We start from the raw sequence: 18,061 nt of genomic DNA, 5'->3' as shown, positions 1-18,061 counted from the left end.
TCACCCTGTTATAGGAAAGGTGTTGTTAAGGTGGAAGGGGTGCAGAGAAGATTTACGAGGATGTTGCCATGACTCAAAGGCCTGAGCTATAAGGTAAGGTTGAGCAGGTTGACAGCCAGGGGGAGATCACGTTCACTAAAGAATGAATACGTCTTGGAATTTTTGCAATTCTCTGCCACAGAGGGCAGTGGAGGCCAAATCACTGGATGGATTGAAGAGAGTTAGATAGAGCTCTAGGGGTCAGTGGAATCAAGGGATATGGGGAGAAGGCAGGCACGGGTTACTGATTGTGGATGATCAGCCATGATCACAATGAATGGCGGTGCTGGCTCGAAGGACCAAATGGCCTCCTCCTGCACCTATTTTCTATGTTTCTATGTCTTCATATACGGAGAAAGCCTCATCTTGGGAGCAGATGCGGCGGAGACAGAGGAATTTAGAATAGGAGATAGCATCTTTGCAGAATGCAGGGTGGGAGGAAGTGTAGTCCATCTAAATGTGGGAGTCGGAGGTTTGTAGTAAACGTCAAACCTCCTGCGTTTGGGACAGAGAAATCAGGAAATGGGAGAGTGGTGTCAGAGATAGTTCAGGTGAATATGACTCAAGAAAGGTGAGAGAGGTGTTGGAGATAGTCAAGAAAGGGGAGATACCGTTGAGTTGTACCCAGGCAGAATACTGGCCATCATACTGTTGAAAGTATGTGACAGCATTGGGTTTTGCGCATTGGAGATTCACTTGGATGTTGTCCTGGGTGGAGCATTTTACTAATGATGAGTGGAGTGGAGAAAAGAGAACATTATTGAGGTATAGAAAATTATAGGAAGCTTTAATAAGTTAGAGTGCAAGATTTGTTTTACTCTTATCAAGGGTAGATAAAACTAGAGGAGATAGATTCTGGAATAACAGATTTAGAGGGGATTTGAGGGGGACCTTTTAAACCTGGAGTGATGATACCTGTGCTGGAAAGAACTGCCGATGCTGGTTTAAATCAAAGGAAGACACTAAATGCTGGAGTAACTCAACGGGACAGGCAGCATCTCTGGAGATAAGGAATGGGTGAGACCCTTCTTCCCGTGGAGTGATGATACCTAGAATGCACTGCCTGAGAGAATAGTGGAAGCAGCATCTCTGACAGCATTTAAGTTGTGCCTAGATAAGCACTTGAAGTGCCTGCGCATAGAAGTCTATATGCCAATTGTTTAAATGGGATTTATACTGATGGGTGTCTAGAAACATAGAAACATAGAAAATAGGTGCAGGAGTAGGCCATTCGGCCCTTCGAGCCTGCACCGCCATTCAATATGATCATGGCTGATCATCCAGCTCAGTAGCCTGTACCTGCCTTCTCTCCATACCCCCTGATCCCTTTAGCAAAAAGGGCCACATCTTAAATATAGCCAATGAACTGGCCTCAACTACCTTCTGTGGCAGAGAATTCCACAGACTCACCACTCTCTGTGTGAAGAAATGTTTTCTCATCTCGGTCCTAAAAGACTTCCCCCTTATCCTTAAGCTGTGACCCCTGGTTCTGGACTCCCCCAACATCGGGAACAATCTTCCCGCATCTAGCCTCTCCAACCCCTTAAGAATGTTATATGTTTCTATAAGATCCCCCCTCAGTCTTCTAAATTCCAGCGAGTACAAGCCCAGTCTATCCAGTCTTTCCTCATATGAAAGTCCCGCCATCCCAGGGATCAATCTGGTGAACCTTCTCTGTACTCCCTCTAAGGCAAGAACATCTTTCCTCAGGTTAGGAGACCAAAACTGCACACAATACTCCAGGTGCGGTCTCACCAAGGCCCTGTACAACTGCAGCAGAACCTCCCTGCTCCTAAACTCAAATCCTCTTGCTATGAATGCCAACATACCATTCGCTTTCTTCACTGCCTGCTGCACCTGCATGCATGCTTTCAATGACTGGTGCACCATGACACCCAGGTCACGTTGCATCTCCCCTTCTCCCAATCGATCACCATTCAGGTAATACTCTGCTTTCCTGTTCTTGCCCCCAAAGTGGATAACCTCACATTTATCCACATTATATTGCATCTGCCATGCATTTGCCCACTCGCCTAATCTATCCAAGTCACTCTGCAGCCTCCTAGCATCCTCCTCGCAGCTAACACTGCCACCCAGCTTCGTGTCATCCGCAAACTAAGAGATGTTGCATTCAATTCCCTCGTCCAAATCATTAATGTAATGATGTAAATAACTGGGGTCCCAACTGGGGTCCCAACACTGAGCCTTGCGGTACCCCACTAGTCACTGCCTGCCATTCCGAAAAGGACCCGTTTATTCCTACTCTTTGCTTCCTGTCCGCCAACCAATTTTCTATCCACCTCAACACTGAACCCTCAATACCGTGTGCTTTAAGTTTGTACACCAATCTCCTATGTGGGACCTTGTTGAAGGCCTTCTGAAAGTCCAGATATAACACATCGACTGGTTCTCCCTTATCCACTCTACTAGTTACATCCTCGAAAAATTCTATAAGATTCGTCAGACATGATTTGCCTTTGGTAAATCCATGCTGACTTGTCCGATGATTTCACCACTTTCCAAATGTGATGCTATCACATCTTTAATAACTGACTCTAGCATTTTCCCCTCTACCGATGTTAGGCTAACTGGTCTATAATTCCCCGTTTTCTCTCTCCCTCCCTTTTTAAAAAGTGGGGTTACATTAGCTACCCTCCAGTCCTCAGGAACTACTCCAGAATCTAAAGAGTTTTGGAAAATTATCACTAATGCATCCACTATTTCTGAGGCTACTTCCTTAAGCACTCTGGGATGCAGCCTATCTGGCCCTGGGGATTTATCTGCCTTTAATCCATTTAATTTACCTAACACCACTTCCCGACTAACCTGGATTTCCCTCAGTTCCTCCATCTCATTAGACCCCCGATCCCCCGCTATTTCCGGCAGACGGTTTATGTCTTCCTTAGTGAAGACAGAACCAAAGTATTTGTTCAATTAGTCTGCCATCTCCTTGTTCCCTATGATCAATTCACCTGTTTCCGACTGCAAGGGACCTACATTTGTCTTAACTAATCTTTTTCTCTTGACAGATCTATAAAAGCTTTTGCAGTCAATTTTTATGTTCCTTGCCAGTTTTCCCTCATAATCTATTTTCCCTTTCCTAATTAAGCCCTTTGTCCTCCTCTGCTGGACTCTGAATTTCTCCCAGTCCTCTGGTATGCTACTTTTTCTGGCTAATCTGTATGCTTCATCTTTTGTTTTAATACTATCCTTGATTTCCCTTGTTAGCCACGGATGCACTACCTTTCCTGGTTTGTTCTTTTGCCAAACTGGGTCAGAAGGAACATTATATATTAAATATTTAAACATTTTTTTCAAGTACAAAGCAGTACATCTCAATAATTTTGTTTTTCAGATTTCTTTAAATGGGTCAATCCATTTACTTGTGTAATACATTTCAAAGTTAATCCTTCTTTTATGAAACTAGCATTTTACATTAAAACATTAAAGATGAATCAGGAAACCTGCTCTCTCTTCTCATTTTCATTTTGCATCTTGAGCTTTTGTTGTTTTTTATCTTCATGAAGAACGTGTTTTTTCCGTTCTAACCACCCCTGTGAGACATGAATAAATACATATAAATTACTGGTAATTAATCACAGGTAGTCATTTCTGTAGATGATTGAATAAGGGTAATTTTTTATTAAAAATCTTACCACTAATAAAACAATGGCAAGAAAATTTATCGGACAGCACAGTGACACAGGTAGTAGAACTGCCACCTCACAGTGCCAGGGTCTCACGCTCGATCCTGACTCAGATGCTGGTTGAGTGGAGTTCCTACATTCTCCCTGTGACTGCACGGGTTTCCTCCGGATGCTCCGGTTTCCTCTCACATCACAAAGACGAGAGGTTTGCAGGTTAATTGGCGTCCAGCAAAACTGCCCATAATATTGAGGGAGTGAATGGGAAAGTGGGATAACATAGAACTAGCGTGAACCGGTGATTGATGGTCAGTGTGAACTCAGTGGGCTGAGGGGCCAGTTTCCATGCTGTATCCTAAACTCAGGGAGATCATAACATCGCAGGCACAGGAAAATAGAAATAAAGGGACACCTAAACAGAATTTAACTATTTATAACTTTGAGCTGGTTCAATGAAATTATGGCTGATAAATAATGATCTATCTACATATGTCTGAGATCCCATAATTCCAAGTTCACAAACAAAAAATTCTCGTAACTGAAAAAAGCTAGATATTTATGGAAGAGAGTTCCAAACTTCTATCAGACTTTGTAGAAAGAAGCATTTCCAAACTTAACTCCTGGCCCTATATTTGGCTTCTGGCCTTCCAAGCCAACTGAGATAGTCTCATATAGAGTAATCTCAGTGGAAACAGGGCCTTCGTGGTCCAACGTACCTACGCCGACCAACATGCCCCATTTACACTACTCTTACCTACCTGCGTATGGCCCACATTCTTCTAAACCTAGTGGTGGTCTCAGGCATGTCCTGCTAGCACAGCTTTGGGGTCGAAGAGATGGTGCTGGCGGTCTCAGGCTTTCTTCATGGCTCGGTATTTGCCACTGTATGAGGGCGCAGTCCCTTGTTGTCCACGGGCAGGTAAGAGGCACTGGTGGTCTCAGGCTCACCCTGGCCACTCAGGCTAGACCTCAGTTGAGGAGCAGGATATCTTAGGCTTTTTCCAGCAGCTCTGACTTGACCACACAATGGCTCTGGACATCTTGGGTTTGTCCCCATGGCTCAGTCTTCCTCCAACAGGGCAACACAAGGATTTCTTTCTTTCTTTTTTTCCCTTTCTCTTTCTTTTTCTTCCTTCCTGTTATTTTTCTCCTGTTTCTTCTCTCACCCTCTCCATTCTGTCTGCTGGTGATAGGGATCAGAGCGGCAGCCAAGGGAGAGTGCATTGTCACATCCCTCCCCCCTCCCTTCTCTTAGCGATGATCCTGGGACTTGGAAAATAAATTCTGTCCATCATGCAAGTAGTCACCATAGTCTTGCCTGCATCCTCCAGCAGTATGGCGTGGGGTACGCACCCAGGTTCGGCAATGACCACACTGACAGTCGCGGCAGGGTGAACACACGTGATATGATTTATTCACAGTGATAAGGAAGTTCAGGTCCGCATGGGGGGTGCTGTGCCTCATTGTCAGGATGCACGCGAGGAGGAGCTGACGTTCTCGGCTTGCCCCGGCAGCTCAGTCCTGGTCTTGAAGGAGGAGGATCTCAGGCTTCTCCCTGCAGTTCACCCTTGCCTCGAGACGGCGCTGGCGTTGTCAGTTTTGTCCTGAGAGCTGTGGTTTGGGCTTGAAGAGATGGCGCTGGTGGACTCAGACTTATCCTGGCGGCTCAGCCTTTGCCTCTGTGTGTGGGCGCAGTCCCTCGTTGTCTGTGGGCATGGGGTAAGATACACTGGCAGTCTCAGGCTTACTCCAGTCATGCATTATTGGTCTCTGTGGAGAAGCTAGCTATCTAAGGCTGCACCTGGCAGCCCAGTCTTCGCCACACGATGGCGCTGGTGGTCTCGGGTTTATCCCAGTCACTCAGTCTTCCTCCAATCTGCAACAGGGGAACATAACTAGCGGGGAAGTGCCCCACTTTCTCTTCCTTCCTTTCTCTCTTCCATCTTCCTTCCTCCTTCTCCCCTTCTTCTCTCACCCTCTCCCTTTTGTCTGTCAGTGGCAGCGGTATCCAAGGGAGGGAGCTCTGTCACAGCTTCTTAAACTCCACTATCCTATCTGCCTCCACCGTCATCTCTGACAATGTGTTCCAGGCCCCCACCACTCTCTATGTAAAAAACGTGCCCCGCACATCTCCATTAAACTTTCCCCCTCTCCCCTTATGGCTATGCCTTTTAGTGTTGGACATTTCCACCCTGGGAAAATGGATCTGACCCTATCTAGGCCTCTCATTATTTTAAATACCAAGTCTCCCCTCAACCTCTGACGTTCCAGAGAAAACAATCCAAGTTTATCCAACCTCTCCTTTTAACTGAAACCCTCTAATCCGGGCAGCACTCTGGTAAACCTCTTCTGCACCCTATCCAAAGCCTCCACATCCTTCCTGTAATGGGACAACCAGAACTGGAAGCAGTACTTCAAATGCGACCCAACCAGAGTCTTAAGGAGCTGCATCATGACTTCTTGACGCTTATACTCAATGCCCTAAGCAATAAAGGCAGGCTGTCCCATTTGCCTTCTTTACCATCCTATCTACTTGTGCTGTCACCTTCAGTGAGCTATGAACTTAGACTCCAAGATCCCTCTGCACATCATTGGTGTTAAGTGTCTTGCCATTAACAGTATACTCTCCTTACATTCAACCTCTCAATGTGCAACACCGCACATGTGCACAGATTAAATTACATCTGCCATCCCTCCGTACATTTCTACAACAGATTTACGTATGCATCTGTATCTTCTGACAGTCTTCCTCATTGTCTGCAACTCCTCTCCCAGACCTCCAGTCGGAATATTTTCCTTCCATCACAACCCTCTGTCTGCTATGAATAAGCCAGTTCTGAATCCACACGACCAGTCACCGTATATCCTGTGCATCTTAATCTTCTGGATCAGTCTACCATGAAGGACTTTATCACAAGCCAAGTTGGAGGAGGTGCAGGTGAACCTCTGTCTCGCCTGGAAAGACTGTTTGGGTCCTTGGATGGAGTTGAGGGGGGAGGTAAAGGGACAGGTGCTGCATCTCCTGCAGTTGCAGGGGAAAGTGCCCGGGGATGGGGTGGTTTGGGTAGGAAGGGACGAGTGGACCTGGTAGTTACGGAGGGAACGGTCTCTGCGGAACGCAGAAAGGGGAGGGGATGGGAAGATGTGGCCAGTAGTGGGGTCCCGTTGGAGGTGACGGAAATGTTGGAGGATGATTTGTTGGATACGCTGGCTGATGGGATGGAAGGTGAGAACGAGGGGGACTCTGTCCTTGTTACGAATGGGGGGAGGGGGAGCAAGAGCGGCGCTGCGGGTTATAGAAGAGACCCTAGTGAGAGCCTCATCTATAATGGAGGAGGGGAAGCCCTGTTTCCTGAAGAATGAGGACCTCTGATGCCCTAGTGTGAAACACCTCATCCCGGGCGCAGATGCGGCGTAGATGGAGGAATTGGGAGTAGGGGATAGACTTTTTGCAGGAGACAGGGTGGGAAGAAGTGTAGTCCAAATAGCTATGCGAGTCAGTGGGTTTATAGTGGATGTCAGTCACTAGTCTGTCTCCTGTGATGGAGATGGTGAGGTCCAGAAACGGGAGGGAGATGTCGGAGATAGTGCAAGTATATTTAAGAGCAGGATGGAAATTAGTAGTGAAGTGTATGAAGTCAGTGAGTTCTGCATGGGTACAAGAGATAGCACCAATGCAGTCATCAATGTAGCGGAGGTAGAGGCTGACTGAAAAAGATTCTCTCTACTTCCCTTCTTAAACAAAGGGGAAAAAATACTTCCTCAGTTTCCCCCTAAACCTCTTACTACCGCCTTAAATCGATGCCGTCTCATCTTAGACACCACTGCTATGGGGAAACGTTTCTTATTATCTTCCATGTTTCTTATTTGCTATGCTTTTTAGAGATACAGCTTGAAAACAGCCCCTTCAATCCACTGAGTTCCCGCCGACCATCGATCACCCGTTCACACTAGTTCTATGTTATCCCACTTTCTCATTCATTCACTGACACTCTGACGCTGTAAAGCATCAACTCTACCAGCTGTGCCACTGTCCCGCCCAATATGCCTCTCATCATTTTGCATACCTTTGTCAGGTACACATTCAGTCACATCCACGCGAAAGAAAACAAACCCGTCTCTCCTCATAACTTAAACATTCCATCCAGGAAACATCCCGGTGAATCTCCTCTGCATCCTTTCTAGTGCAATTGTCTCCTTTATACAATGTGGTGACCAGAACTACACATAATATTCCAGCTCTACAAACCAATGTTTCATAAAGTTACACCAAAATAAGCCATGGCAAATGTCCAAGAAGATTTTGCTTGAGAAATTTGATCCAAGTTGGTGCCTATAATGCCCAGCATAAACAATTATTTAAATGCTGGAGTGCTTGCATTGCAATAAACCACTACAGTGATAACATTTTGCAAAGTTTTGCTGGTAAAAATGTCTACTCTTACTTGCTTTATGCAAATCTGAGATAGACATTCCAGTTACAAGCAAATGCACACAAGATTAAACAAAACATTTTTAATTCCAACTTTTGTCATATCAATCACCTGATAAGTAGATGCCCTGATAGTGTCTGCAGCTTCAAGGTTAGAAGTTTCATTTGGTAAAGCCTTACTGTCCAACATTTTTAATGTTCCCAAATATCGAGGTTCAGTTGTTTTGGATTGTGGACTTTTTCCAGCTGAAGATCTTCCCATGATCTGCACTGGTGAATTCAGAGACCTATGAAAAGTGCAAATGGTTAAGACAATAGACAATAGGTGCAGGAGTAGGCCATTCAGCCCTTCGAGCCAGCACCGCCATTCAATGCGATCATGGCTGATCACTCAATCAGTACCCCGTTCCTGCCTTCTCCCCATACCCCCTCACTCCGCTATCCTCAAGAGCTCTATCCAGCTCTCTCTTGAAAGCATCCAACGAACTGGCCTCCACTGCCTTCTGAGGCAGAGAATTCCACACCTTCACCACCCTCTGACTGAAAAAGTTCTTCCTCATCTCCGTTCTAAATGGCCTACCCCTTATTCTCAAACTGTGGCCCCTTGTTCTGGACTCCCCTAACATTGGGAACATGTTATCTGCCTCTAATGTGTCCAATCCCCTAATTATCTTATATGTTTCAATAAGATCCCCCCTCATCCTTCTAAATTCCAGTGTATACAAGCCCAATCGCTCCAGCCTTTCAACATACGACAGTCCCGCCATTCCGGGAATTAACCTAGTGAACCTACGCTGCACGCCCTCCATAGCAAGAATATCCTTCCTCAAATTTGGAGACCAAAACTGCACACAGTACTCCAGGTGCGGTCTCACCAGGGCCCGGTACAACTGTAGAAGGACCTCTTTGCTCCTATACTCAACTCCTCTTGTTACGAAGGCCAACATTCCATTGGCTTTCTTCACTGCCTGCTGTACCTGCATGCTTCCTTTCATTGACTGATGCACTAGGACACCCAGATCTCGTTGAACTCCCCCTCCTCCTAATTTGACACCATTCAGATAATAATCTGCCTTTCTATTCTTACTTCCAAAGTGAATAACCTCACACTTATCTACATTAAACTGCATCTGCCATGTATCCGCCCACTCACACAACCTGTCCAAGTCACCCTGCAGCCTTATTGCATCTTCCTCACAATTCACACTACCCCCCAACTTAGTATCATCTGCAAATTTGCTAATGGTACTTTTAATCCCTTCGTCTAAGTCATTAATGTATATCGTAAATAGCTGGGGTCCCAGCACCGAACCTTGCGGTACCCCACTGGTCACTGCCTGCCATTCCGAAAGGGACCCATTTATCCCCACTCTATTGAATACATGTCAATTGAAGACTTCGCAGCTCTTAAGATATTTATCAATGGGGATGTCTGGTCCGAGGGGAAAGATACTAAACTGGGGTAAGGCAGATTACAACATTATTAGGCAGGATTTAAGCGGAGTAAATAGGGAGCAGCTGTTATTGGGTAGGTCCACATCTGACACACATGGGAGTCATTTAAAGATCAACTGACCAGACTTCAGGACTGGCATGATTGAGAAAAGCGGAGGGATAAAGATGTCAAGGTAAGGGAACCTTGGGTGACCGGAGAGGTTCTCGCTTTGGTCAAAAAGAAAAAAAGAAGCACATCCAAGGTTTAGGAAGATTAAATCATACAGGCCTTTGAGGAATATAAAGAATGCAGGAAGTAACTCGCTTAGGGAATTAGGAGGACCAGAAATTGCCATGGCATGTCAATACTATTGTATTGAATACATGTCAACAATAGTATGTGAGGACAAAGGACTATGTTTCGGACATGGTGGTCTGCAGCACAGGGGTTCCGCAGGGAACAGTGCTAGCTCCATTCCTGTTCACCCTGTGCACTGAGGCATTAGGCCTCCGTTGTTTGAGATATATATAAATTACTAAACAGAAATGTAGATGGGTTGATCAGTAGATTTGTAGGCGACACCATGATTACTGGAGTTGGAAACTGAGAGGAAGGCTGTCAAAGTATACAGCGGGATTTAGATCAGCTGCAGAAATGGGCGGGGAAATGGCAGATGGAGTTTAACCCGAGCAAGTGTGAGGTGTTGCTCTTTGGGAGGTTGAGTGTAAAGGGAGAGTATACAGTTAATGGCAAGACCCTTAACAGCATTGATGTGCAGGTGGATCTTGGAGTCCAAGTTCACAGCTAACTGATGGTGGCAACACAAGTAGATAAGGTACTTTAAAAAGCATATGATATGCTTGCCATCACTGCTAGGGGCATTGAATGTAAGAGTCAGGAAGTCATAATGCAGCTCTCTAGGACTTTGGTTTGGCTGCATTTAGAATATTACGTGTAGTTCTGGTAGCCCCATTACAGGAAATATGTGGATTTGGGAGAGGGTGCAGAGGAGCTTTACCAGAATGATGCCTGGAATAGCTGCTTGGAGAGATTGGATAGACTTTGATTGTTTTCTCTGGAACATCAGAGGTTGAGAGGAGACTTGATAGAAGCATATAAAATAATGAGAGGCACAGATAGGGTAGACTGTCACAATTTTTTTCCCAGGGTGAAAATGCCCAATAATAGAGAGCATAACTATTAAGCAGCAGACCTGTAACGCAAAGCCAGAAGTGGTGGTGAAGGCAGATACGATAGTAGCATTTAAGAAGCTTCTAGGTCGGCATAAGGAAAGGTATAGCTTTAAGGGTAAAGAGGCAAAGTTTAAAGGAGATGTGTGGGGCAGGGTTTTTGCACAGATGGCCAAACCTGCCCATGCCAACCAACATGCCCCAACTACAGTAGTCTCAACTGCTTTTGTTTGTCCCATATCCCTCTAAACCTAACCTGTCTAAATGTTTCTTAAATATTGTGATAGTCCTTGTGTCATTTACCTCCAGCGACAGGTGCCTATTAAATCTTTCCCCCTCTCCTTTAACCTATGTTTCCAAAGAGATTTGAAAAGGGACCTCTGTTGTTTGATATGATGAAGTAACTTAGATAAAAACAGTGACACCATGGATTGGGAAGGTTTAGAGGAATATGGGCCAAATGCTGGCAGGTGGGACTAGTGTAGATGGGGCATCTTGGTCTGCATGAGCAAGTTGCGCCAAAGGGCTTGTGTCCATGCTATATGACCCAAGAAACTGCTCGAATCTTACATTGAACACAAAATGCTGGACTAACTCAGGGGGCGTGGCAGCATTTCTGGAGGACATGGATAGGTAAAGAAGAATCCCAACCTGAAACATCCCTAAGCATGTTCTCCAGAGATGCTGCCTGACCCGCTGAGTTACTCCAGCACTTTGTGTTGGATTAAAATGTCAGTGGGTTGTTTATTAAGTTTGCAGATAACATAATAATTGGTTAAATTGTGGACAGTGAAGAAGGCTATCAAAGGATACAGAGGAATACAGATCAGTTACAGACATAGGTGGAGAAATGGCAGATGGGAGTTAATCCAAGCAACTAAGGCTGAAGGGCCCATTCAATCATTTACTTTATTGTTCTTGTAATTTGATTAATTTTCTAGACCAATCCAATTTTGGGTGGTAAAATGCAGAATTAAGACCCTTAACAGTATTGAGGAACAGCATCCAAATCTCTAGATCCCTGAATTTGGCAACATAAATAGACAGAGTGGTAAAGATGCAGTGCTTAATAGCATCCGTTGGAGCATTGAGTATAAAAGTCAGGAAGTCAGTTTGTATCTTCATAAAACTTTTGTTGGGCTGCATTTGGAGAAGTTTGTGCTGTTCTGGTCACCCATTACAGGAAGGATGTGGAGGGTTTGTGGAGGGTTTGGAAAGGCTGCAGAGGATGTTTACTAGGATGCTGTCTGGATTACAGTCATAGAGTCATACAGCATGGTACAGGCCCTTTGCCCAATTTGCCCATGCAGACCAAGATGCCCCATCTACACTAGACCCACCTGCCCACATTTGGCCCATATCTCTCAAACCTTTTCCTATCTATGCACCTGTCCATATATCTTCAAAGGTCTTTTAAATATTGTTCTAGTACCTGCCTCAACTACCTCCTCTGGCAGCTCGTTCCATATATCCACCACCCTCCATGTGAATAGAGAGCTTGGACAAACTTAGCTTGCTTCTCTGGTGTGTTGGAGACTGAAGGCAGACCTGATAGAAGTGAAGCATAGATAGGGTAGACAGTCAGAATCTTTTTTGCAAGATGGAAATGTCAAAGACTAGGGATATAACTTTAAGATGAGATGGAGAAATTATTTTTACACAGAAAATTATAGCCTGTGATGCATTGCTTGGGGTGATGGTGGAAGCAGATACTGTAGCAGTATTAAAGAGGCTTATACGTAGGCACATGAATTTGCAGAGAATGGAGGAATATGCAGACAGAAAAGGTTAACTTAATTTGGCATCATGCATCATGGGTAGAAGGGCCTATTCCTATGTTGTACGGTTCTACAAATTTGACAAATTTTCCAAAACAATCTAATTTATCCCTAATGCTTATTTTCATTTTGAATACAGATTTCTTAAAATGTTATTTTTGCATTACCTGCTATCATTTGATTTTCGATATGATTTTGAATTTTGACCCTTGTTCCCAATCCATTCCATCTTAGCTTGGTCTTTCTCCTGCAAGTATGATAGTAAATATTTTCATTTGCACAGCCTTCTTGCAAAAACATAAATTACAGATATGAGGAAACACAACACCAACATCCTTCCAAAGTCAAGGTTTCAAGGTCAGTTTATTGTCACATGTACCAATTAAGGTACAATGAAATTCGAATTACCAGACTCAAGGAACTGGGTCTCTGCTCATCCTATTGCAACTGGATCCTCAACTTCCTCACTGGCAGACCTCAATCAGAACAAACTGGCAACACTCCTCTTCCTTGCTGGCAGCCCAGGAACACATCAGCACTGTTTGCTCAATCACCTATTCTACTCTCTCTGTACATATTGACTTCCGGAAAGAAAAGTTGAGGGATCATGTTCCTATTCGGGGTGAGATGGTGTTGGAGAAGGTTGGAGGCCAGTGGGATGGTGTTGGAGAGGGTCAACATCTTCATGTTCCCGAGTGTGCATATCACTAAATATCTGACTTGGGCCCAGCACATTGATGCTATTACAAGGAAAGCTCACCAATGTCTCTACTTCCTCAGAAGATGGAGAAGATTCAGCATGTTGACATATACTCTATTGAACTTCCGCAGGTATATGGTAGAGAGTATAGTAGTACCAGTTTAATAATTTGAACACCCAAGAAAGAAAGAGGCTGCGGAAAGAGTGGACAATGACATGCAGGGCATTAAGCTCCCCACCATTAACGGATCTCTGGGAAACGCTGCTTCGAGCTGGGAGCTAATATCATCAATAATCAACGCCACCTTGGCCACCTCTCATCTTACAGCTACCATCAGGAAGAAGGTACAGGAGCCTGAAAATAGTTATCTCCAAGTTCAAGAACAGCTTTTTTCCATTAGCCATCAGGCCCTTGAACCACAGTCTAGAACTGGGACCACAACTACCACACCACTGAACTTTTTTTGTCTTTGCACTGCTGAGGTTTGATTCTGTACTTTGGCTTGCCCTGTTATGGTCTGGTTTATCTTTCGGGAGGGGGAACAAAGGCAAAGGAAAATTCCACCAATGACCAGGTTTGGACAGCTGGAGGTAGCCCAGGATTGGCAGATGCTGGTGGACATGGACCAACGGCTTACGGTTCCATCAGAGATAGCCATCACCAACTTGAGGCCTGATCTTGTCCTCTGGTCCAGCTCTCAGCGCATGGTGTATTTTGTGGAGCTCCCCTTGGGAGGATGCTGTGCAGGAAGACTTCGAAAGAAAGAAACTGCTATATACAGAGCTTGCAGCGGGGGCAGAACAGCGGGACTGGAGAGCAAAGATCTGCCCGTTAGAAGTTGGATGTCGGGGATTCGCGGCAACATCAACTGTAAGAATGATGAAGGACTTGGGGATCAGCGGACAAGCCCTACGCCAGGCCATCAAGGAAACATCAGGGGTGGCAGAGATGAGTAGCCAGTGGCTCTGGCTGAAGAGGAAAGACCCCCATCTGGTCTCCCAAATAAGCTAGGCAGATGTAGAGGGGGTGGTTTTGGGACGCCAGAACGCACCGCTGAGACTACAGGAGACGTCGTAGGCCCAGTCAGTGAAACGTCGATGAAATTGAAGCCCACTTGATAAACCCCAATGACATGTCTGCCCAGCCTTTCTCAACATCAGAGGAGCGTAGGTGAGTGCATAAGCCTCTCATCAACACCGGGAGCAAGTTGACATTTGGCACTTTGGATTTTAACATCACGTCCTGTGTATTTGAAAACATGTAATTGATTATTTATTGTATATTTACTTGTTGTGTTTAATGTGGCTGTGTAGCTTCAGTAATTAAGAATGTCATTGTTCTGGACCTGGTGCATATGACAATTCAACACTCTTGACTATTGACCATCAAAAGTACTTTTGACTGAATTATTTAAATGATCTATTGTTTGGTCAAAGTTGTGTAATGGATGAAAACTGATAAATTCTCAAAAGCTGAAATTCATCTTATATGTGCAATTAAGTGACAGTCCTGGCTTTGTGAGAGGCATATACTGTACACCTATTAAGATTCTAAACACAGCCGTCTTCTTTTATCGCATGGTAAAGAAAAATATCAATTAAGATGGAAAAATATTGAAAAGTTATATGTAATTTAATATAAAAGAAAAAAACAAAGCATAGAGTAGAAACAAAGAATTGCAGATGCTGTTTTACAAAAAAGGGCACAAAATGCTGTAGGCGGATCGTGTAGCACCTCTGGAGAACATGGAAAGGTCCCTTCTTGGTCAGGACTCTTCTTCAGACTGATTATGGGGGGGGGGGGGGGGGGAGGGGGGAGAAAGCTGGAAGAGAGAAGGGGCAGGACAAAGCCTGGAAGGTAAAAGGTTGATACAGATGAGTGGGAGGTGGGAGGGTGGGGTTGATAGGCAGATGGTTGGACAAAGGCGAGAGATGAAATGACAGAGGTCGTCAGACATAAGGATTGGAGTTATGCACTGTAAAGCTATAGGAAGGAATGTACTGTAGGTGGAAGGGGAGGGGAGAAATCGGTGTGAGTCCAGGTCGGGCACAGGAGAGAGGGGACGGAGAGTGTGAGGGGGGGGAGGGGGGGGAAGAAGGGAGAAGTGAGGTGGTTTCTAGTTACTTAAAATTGGAGGATTCAATGTTTATAATGTTGGGTTACAAGCACATCCTGATATGGCCTCCTGTACATCGTCAAGACTAAGAGTAGACCCAATGATCGTTTTGCCAAACACTTGCGATCAGCCCACCAAAGTTTACTGGATTTCCTGGTTACTAACCACTTTAACTACTTCTTCCTCATTACCATACTGACTTTTCTCTCCTGGGCCTCTTCCACTGCCAGAGTGAGGCCTCAAACAAACTTGAGTAATAGCACCTCATATTCTGTCGTTTAGCTCCCAACCCAATAGTATGAACATTGAATTCTCCAATTTTTGGTATTTACAACCCCCTGTCTCCACGTTCTTCCCTTGCACCTCCCCCCCCCCCTTCTTTCCCCCGTCTCTCCCTTATGCCCCACTGGGACTCGCACTTATTTCTCCCCTTCACTCCCTTTCCACTTGCATTCCTTCATCTAGCATCACAATTCACAACTTTTCAATCCTTTTGTCTCACAGCTTCTGTCTCTTTATCTCTGGCCTTTGTCTAGCCATCTGACTATCAAAAACACCCCCCTCACTTGTACAAACCTGTTACCTGTCAGGCTCTACCATCTTCTTAGGCAGAAAGCGTCAGTGCAAAAGGTCTTCAGGAAAGTTTCCTCCGGCAATATGTTGAGGGCCCTACACGGGAGAGGGCAACGTTTGATTTAGTCTTGGGAAATTGGGCGGGGCAAGTGGATGAAGTGTTCGTGGATGAACCTTTAGGGCCCAGCAACCACTGTTCTATTAAGTTTACGATAATTATGGATAGGGACAGAGCATGCCCACGAGTTAAAATGCTAAATTGGGGCAACACCAACTTTGAGGGTATGAGTGGAACTCGCTGAAGTAGATTGGAGTAAGTTGTTTGATGGAAAAGGAAAGTCAGAAAAATGGGATGTTTTTAAAAGTGTGCTGACAAAAGTTCAGGACATGCACGTCCCTATTAGAGTGAAGGGCAAGGCAGGCATTCGTAAGGAAGCCAGGATGATGAGGGAAATTAAGGCTTTGGTCAGGAGTTTTGGGAACTAAGGAGTAAGCTAAAAAAGGAAATCATAAGGGCAAAAAGAGGTAATGAGATAGCTCTGGCAGATAGCATTAAGGATAATCCTGAGGTTGTATCAGCACATAAAGGGAAAAAGGATAACCAGAGAGAGAGTTGGACCCTTCAGGAATCAAAGCAGTCAAATCTGTGTGGCGTCATAGGAAATAGGCAAGGTTCTCAATGAGTGTTTCTATTCTGTTTTTACCATGGAAAAAGACAGGAGGACGGAAGATCTTGGGGTGGTCACTGGAAGTGTCTTGAGAGCAGTCAGTATTACGGTTGCAGAGGTGCTGAAGGTCCTGATGTGTATGATAGACAAATCTCTCGGTCCTGGTCACATATATCCGAGGACACTGTGGGAAACTGGAGAGGAAATTGCAGGAGTCCTCGCTGAGATTTATGAGTCGTAGCTAAATACAGGTGTGGTGCCTGAAGACTGTTGAATGGTAAATCTTGTGCCTCTATTCCAGAAGGCCTCCTGGGAAAAAGTTGGGAACTGCAGGCCACTGACCCTAGCATCTGTAGTCAGAAAGATACTTGAGAGTATACTCAGGGTTAGGATACACATGCATTTAGATGGGCAGGGACTGATTAGGGATAGTCAGCATGATTTTATACATGGGAGGTCATGTCTTACGAATCTGGTTTTTTTTTGTTGATGTGTGCAAAAAGGTTAATGAGGGCAGCGCAATAATGTTACATAACTGAATTTCATCAAGGCATTTGATAAGGTGCCACTTGGTAAGTTGCTCTGGAAGGTTAGATTGCATGGGATCCAAGGAGAGAAAGCTAAATAGATAGAAAATTGGCTTCATAGAAGGAAGCAAAGCATGATGGACTGGAGGCTTGTGACTAGTGGTGTGCCTCGAGGTTCTATGCTGAGCCCATTGCTGTTTGTCATCTATATCAATGATATGAATGAGAATACTACAACTTACTGTTTACACAAAAGGTGGTGGGTGTATGGAATGAACTACCAGATGAGGTAGGAAGGGAACGTATAAGGCATGATTAGCAAATTTGTACATAACATGTGACAATAGACAATAGGCAATAGGTGCAGGAGGAGGCCATTCGGCCCTTCGAGCCAGCACCGTCATTCAATGTGATCATGGCTGATCATTCTCAATCAGTACGCTGTTCCTGCCTTCTCCCCATACCCCCTGACTCCGCTATCCTTAAGAGCTCTATCTAGCTCTCTCTTGAATGCATTCAGGGAATTGGCCTCCACTGCCTTCTGAGGCAGAGAATTCCACAGATTCACAACTCTCTGAGTGAAAAGGTTTTTCCGCATCTCAGTTCTAAATGGCCTACCCCTTATTCTTAAACTGTGGCCCCTTGTTCTGGACTCCCCCAACATTGGGAACATGTTTCCTGCCTCTAACGTGTCCAACCCCTTAATAATCTTATACGTTTCGATAAGATCTCCTCTCATTATTCTAAATTCCAGGTATTGAGATAGTGAAGATGGTGGTCAAAAATTGCAGAAGGGTCTTGATCAGTTGGGCAGATGGGCTGAGAAATGGCAAATGGAATTTAATACAGAGAAATGTGAGGTGTTGCATTTTAGGAAGTCTAACAAGGGCAGGACCTACACGGTGAATGGTAGGGCTGTGGGGAGTGTTGTAGAACAGGGGTATCCAGGAGTTCAGGT

The 18,061-nt window shown here is 44.9% G+C and overlaps 1 protein-coding gene across 6 annotated transcripts in view; it reads right to left on the bottom strand.

The window, feature by feature from the left end:
- The window catches only part of LOC144595451 (uncharacterized), a 70,770-nt gene that overhangs the window by 15,417 nt on the left and 37,292 nt on the right, over window positions 1-18,061 (bottom strand). For all 6 annotated transcript variants that reach the window (XM_078402977.1, XM_078403003.1, XM_078402962.1 and 3 more), the window contains 3 exons: window positions 12,686-12,765; window positions 8,228-8,402; window positions 3,504-3,593 (listed from right to left, as the gene is read on the bottom strand). In XM_078402977.1, coding sequence (XP_078259103.1) covers window positions 3,504-3,593; window positions 8,228-8,402; window positions 12,686-12,765 — 345 coding nt within the window. The remainder of the gene's footprint in view (window positions 1-3,503; window positions 3,594-8,227; window positions 8,403-12,685; window positions 12,766-18,061) is intronic.

Source organism: Rhinoraja longicauda, chromosome 1, assembly GCF_053455715.1.
Source record: "Rhinoraja longicauda isolate Sanriku21f chromosome 1, sRhiLon1.1, whole genome shotgun sequence".
In the NCBI taxonomy this organism is placed as follows: domain Eukaryota; kingdom Metazoa; phylum Chordata; class Chondrichthyes; order Rajiformes; family Arhynchobatidae; genus Rhinoraja; species Rhinoraja longicauda.
This window is presented reverse-complemented; position numbering and strand designations above follow the sequence as displayed.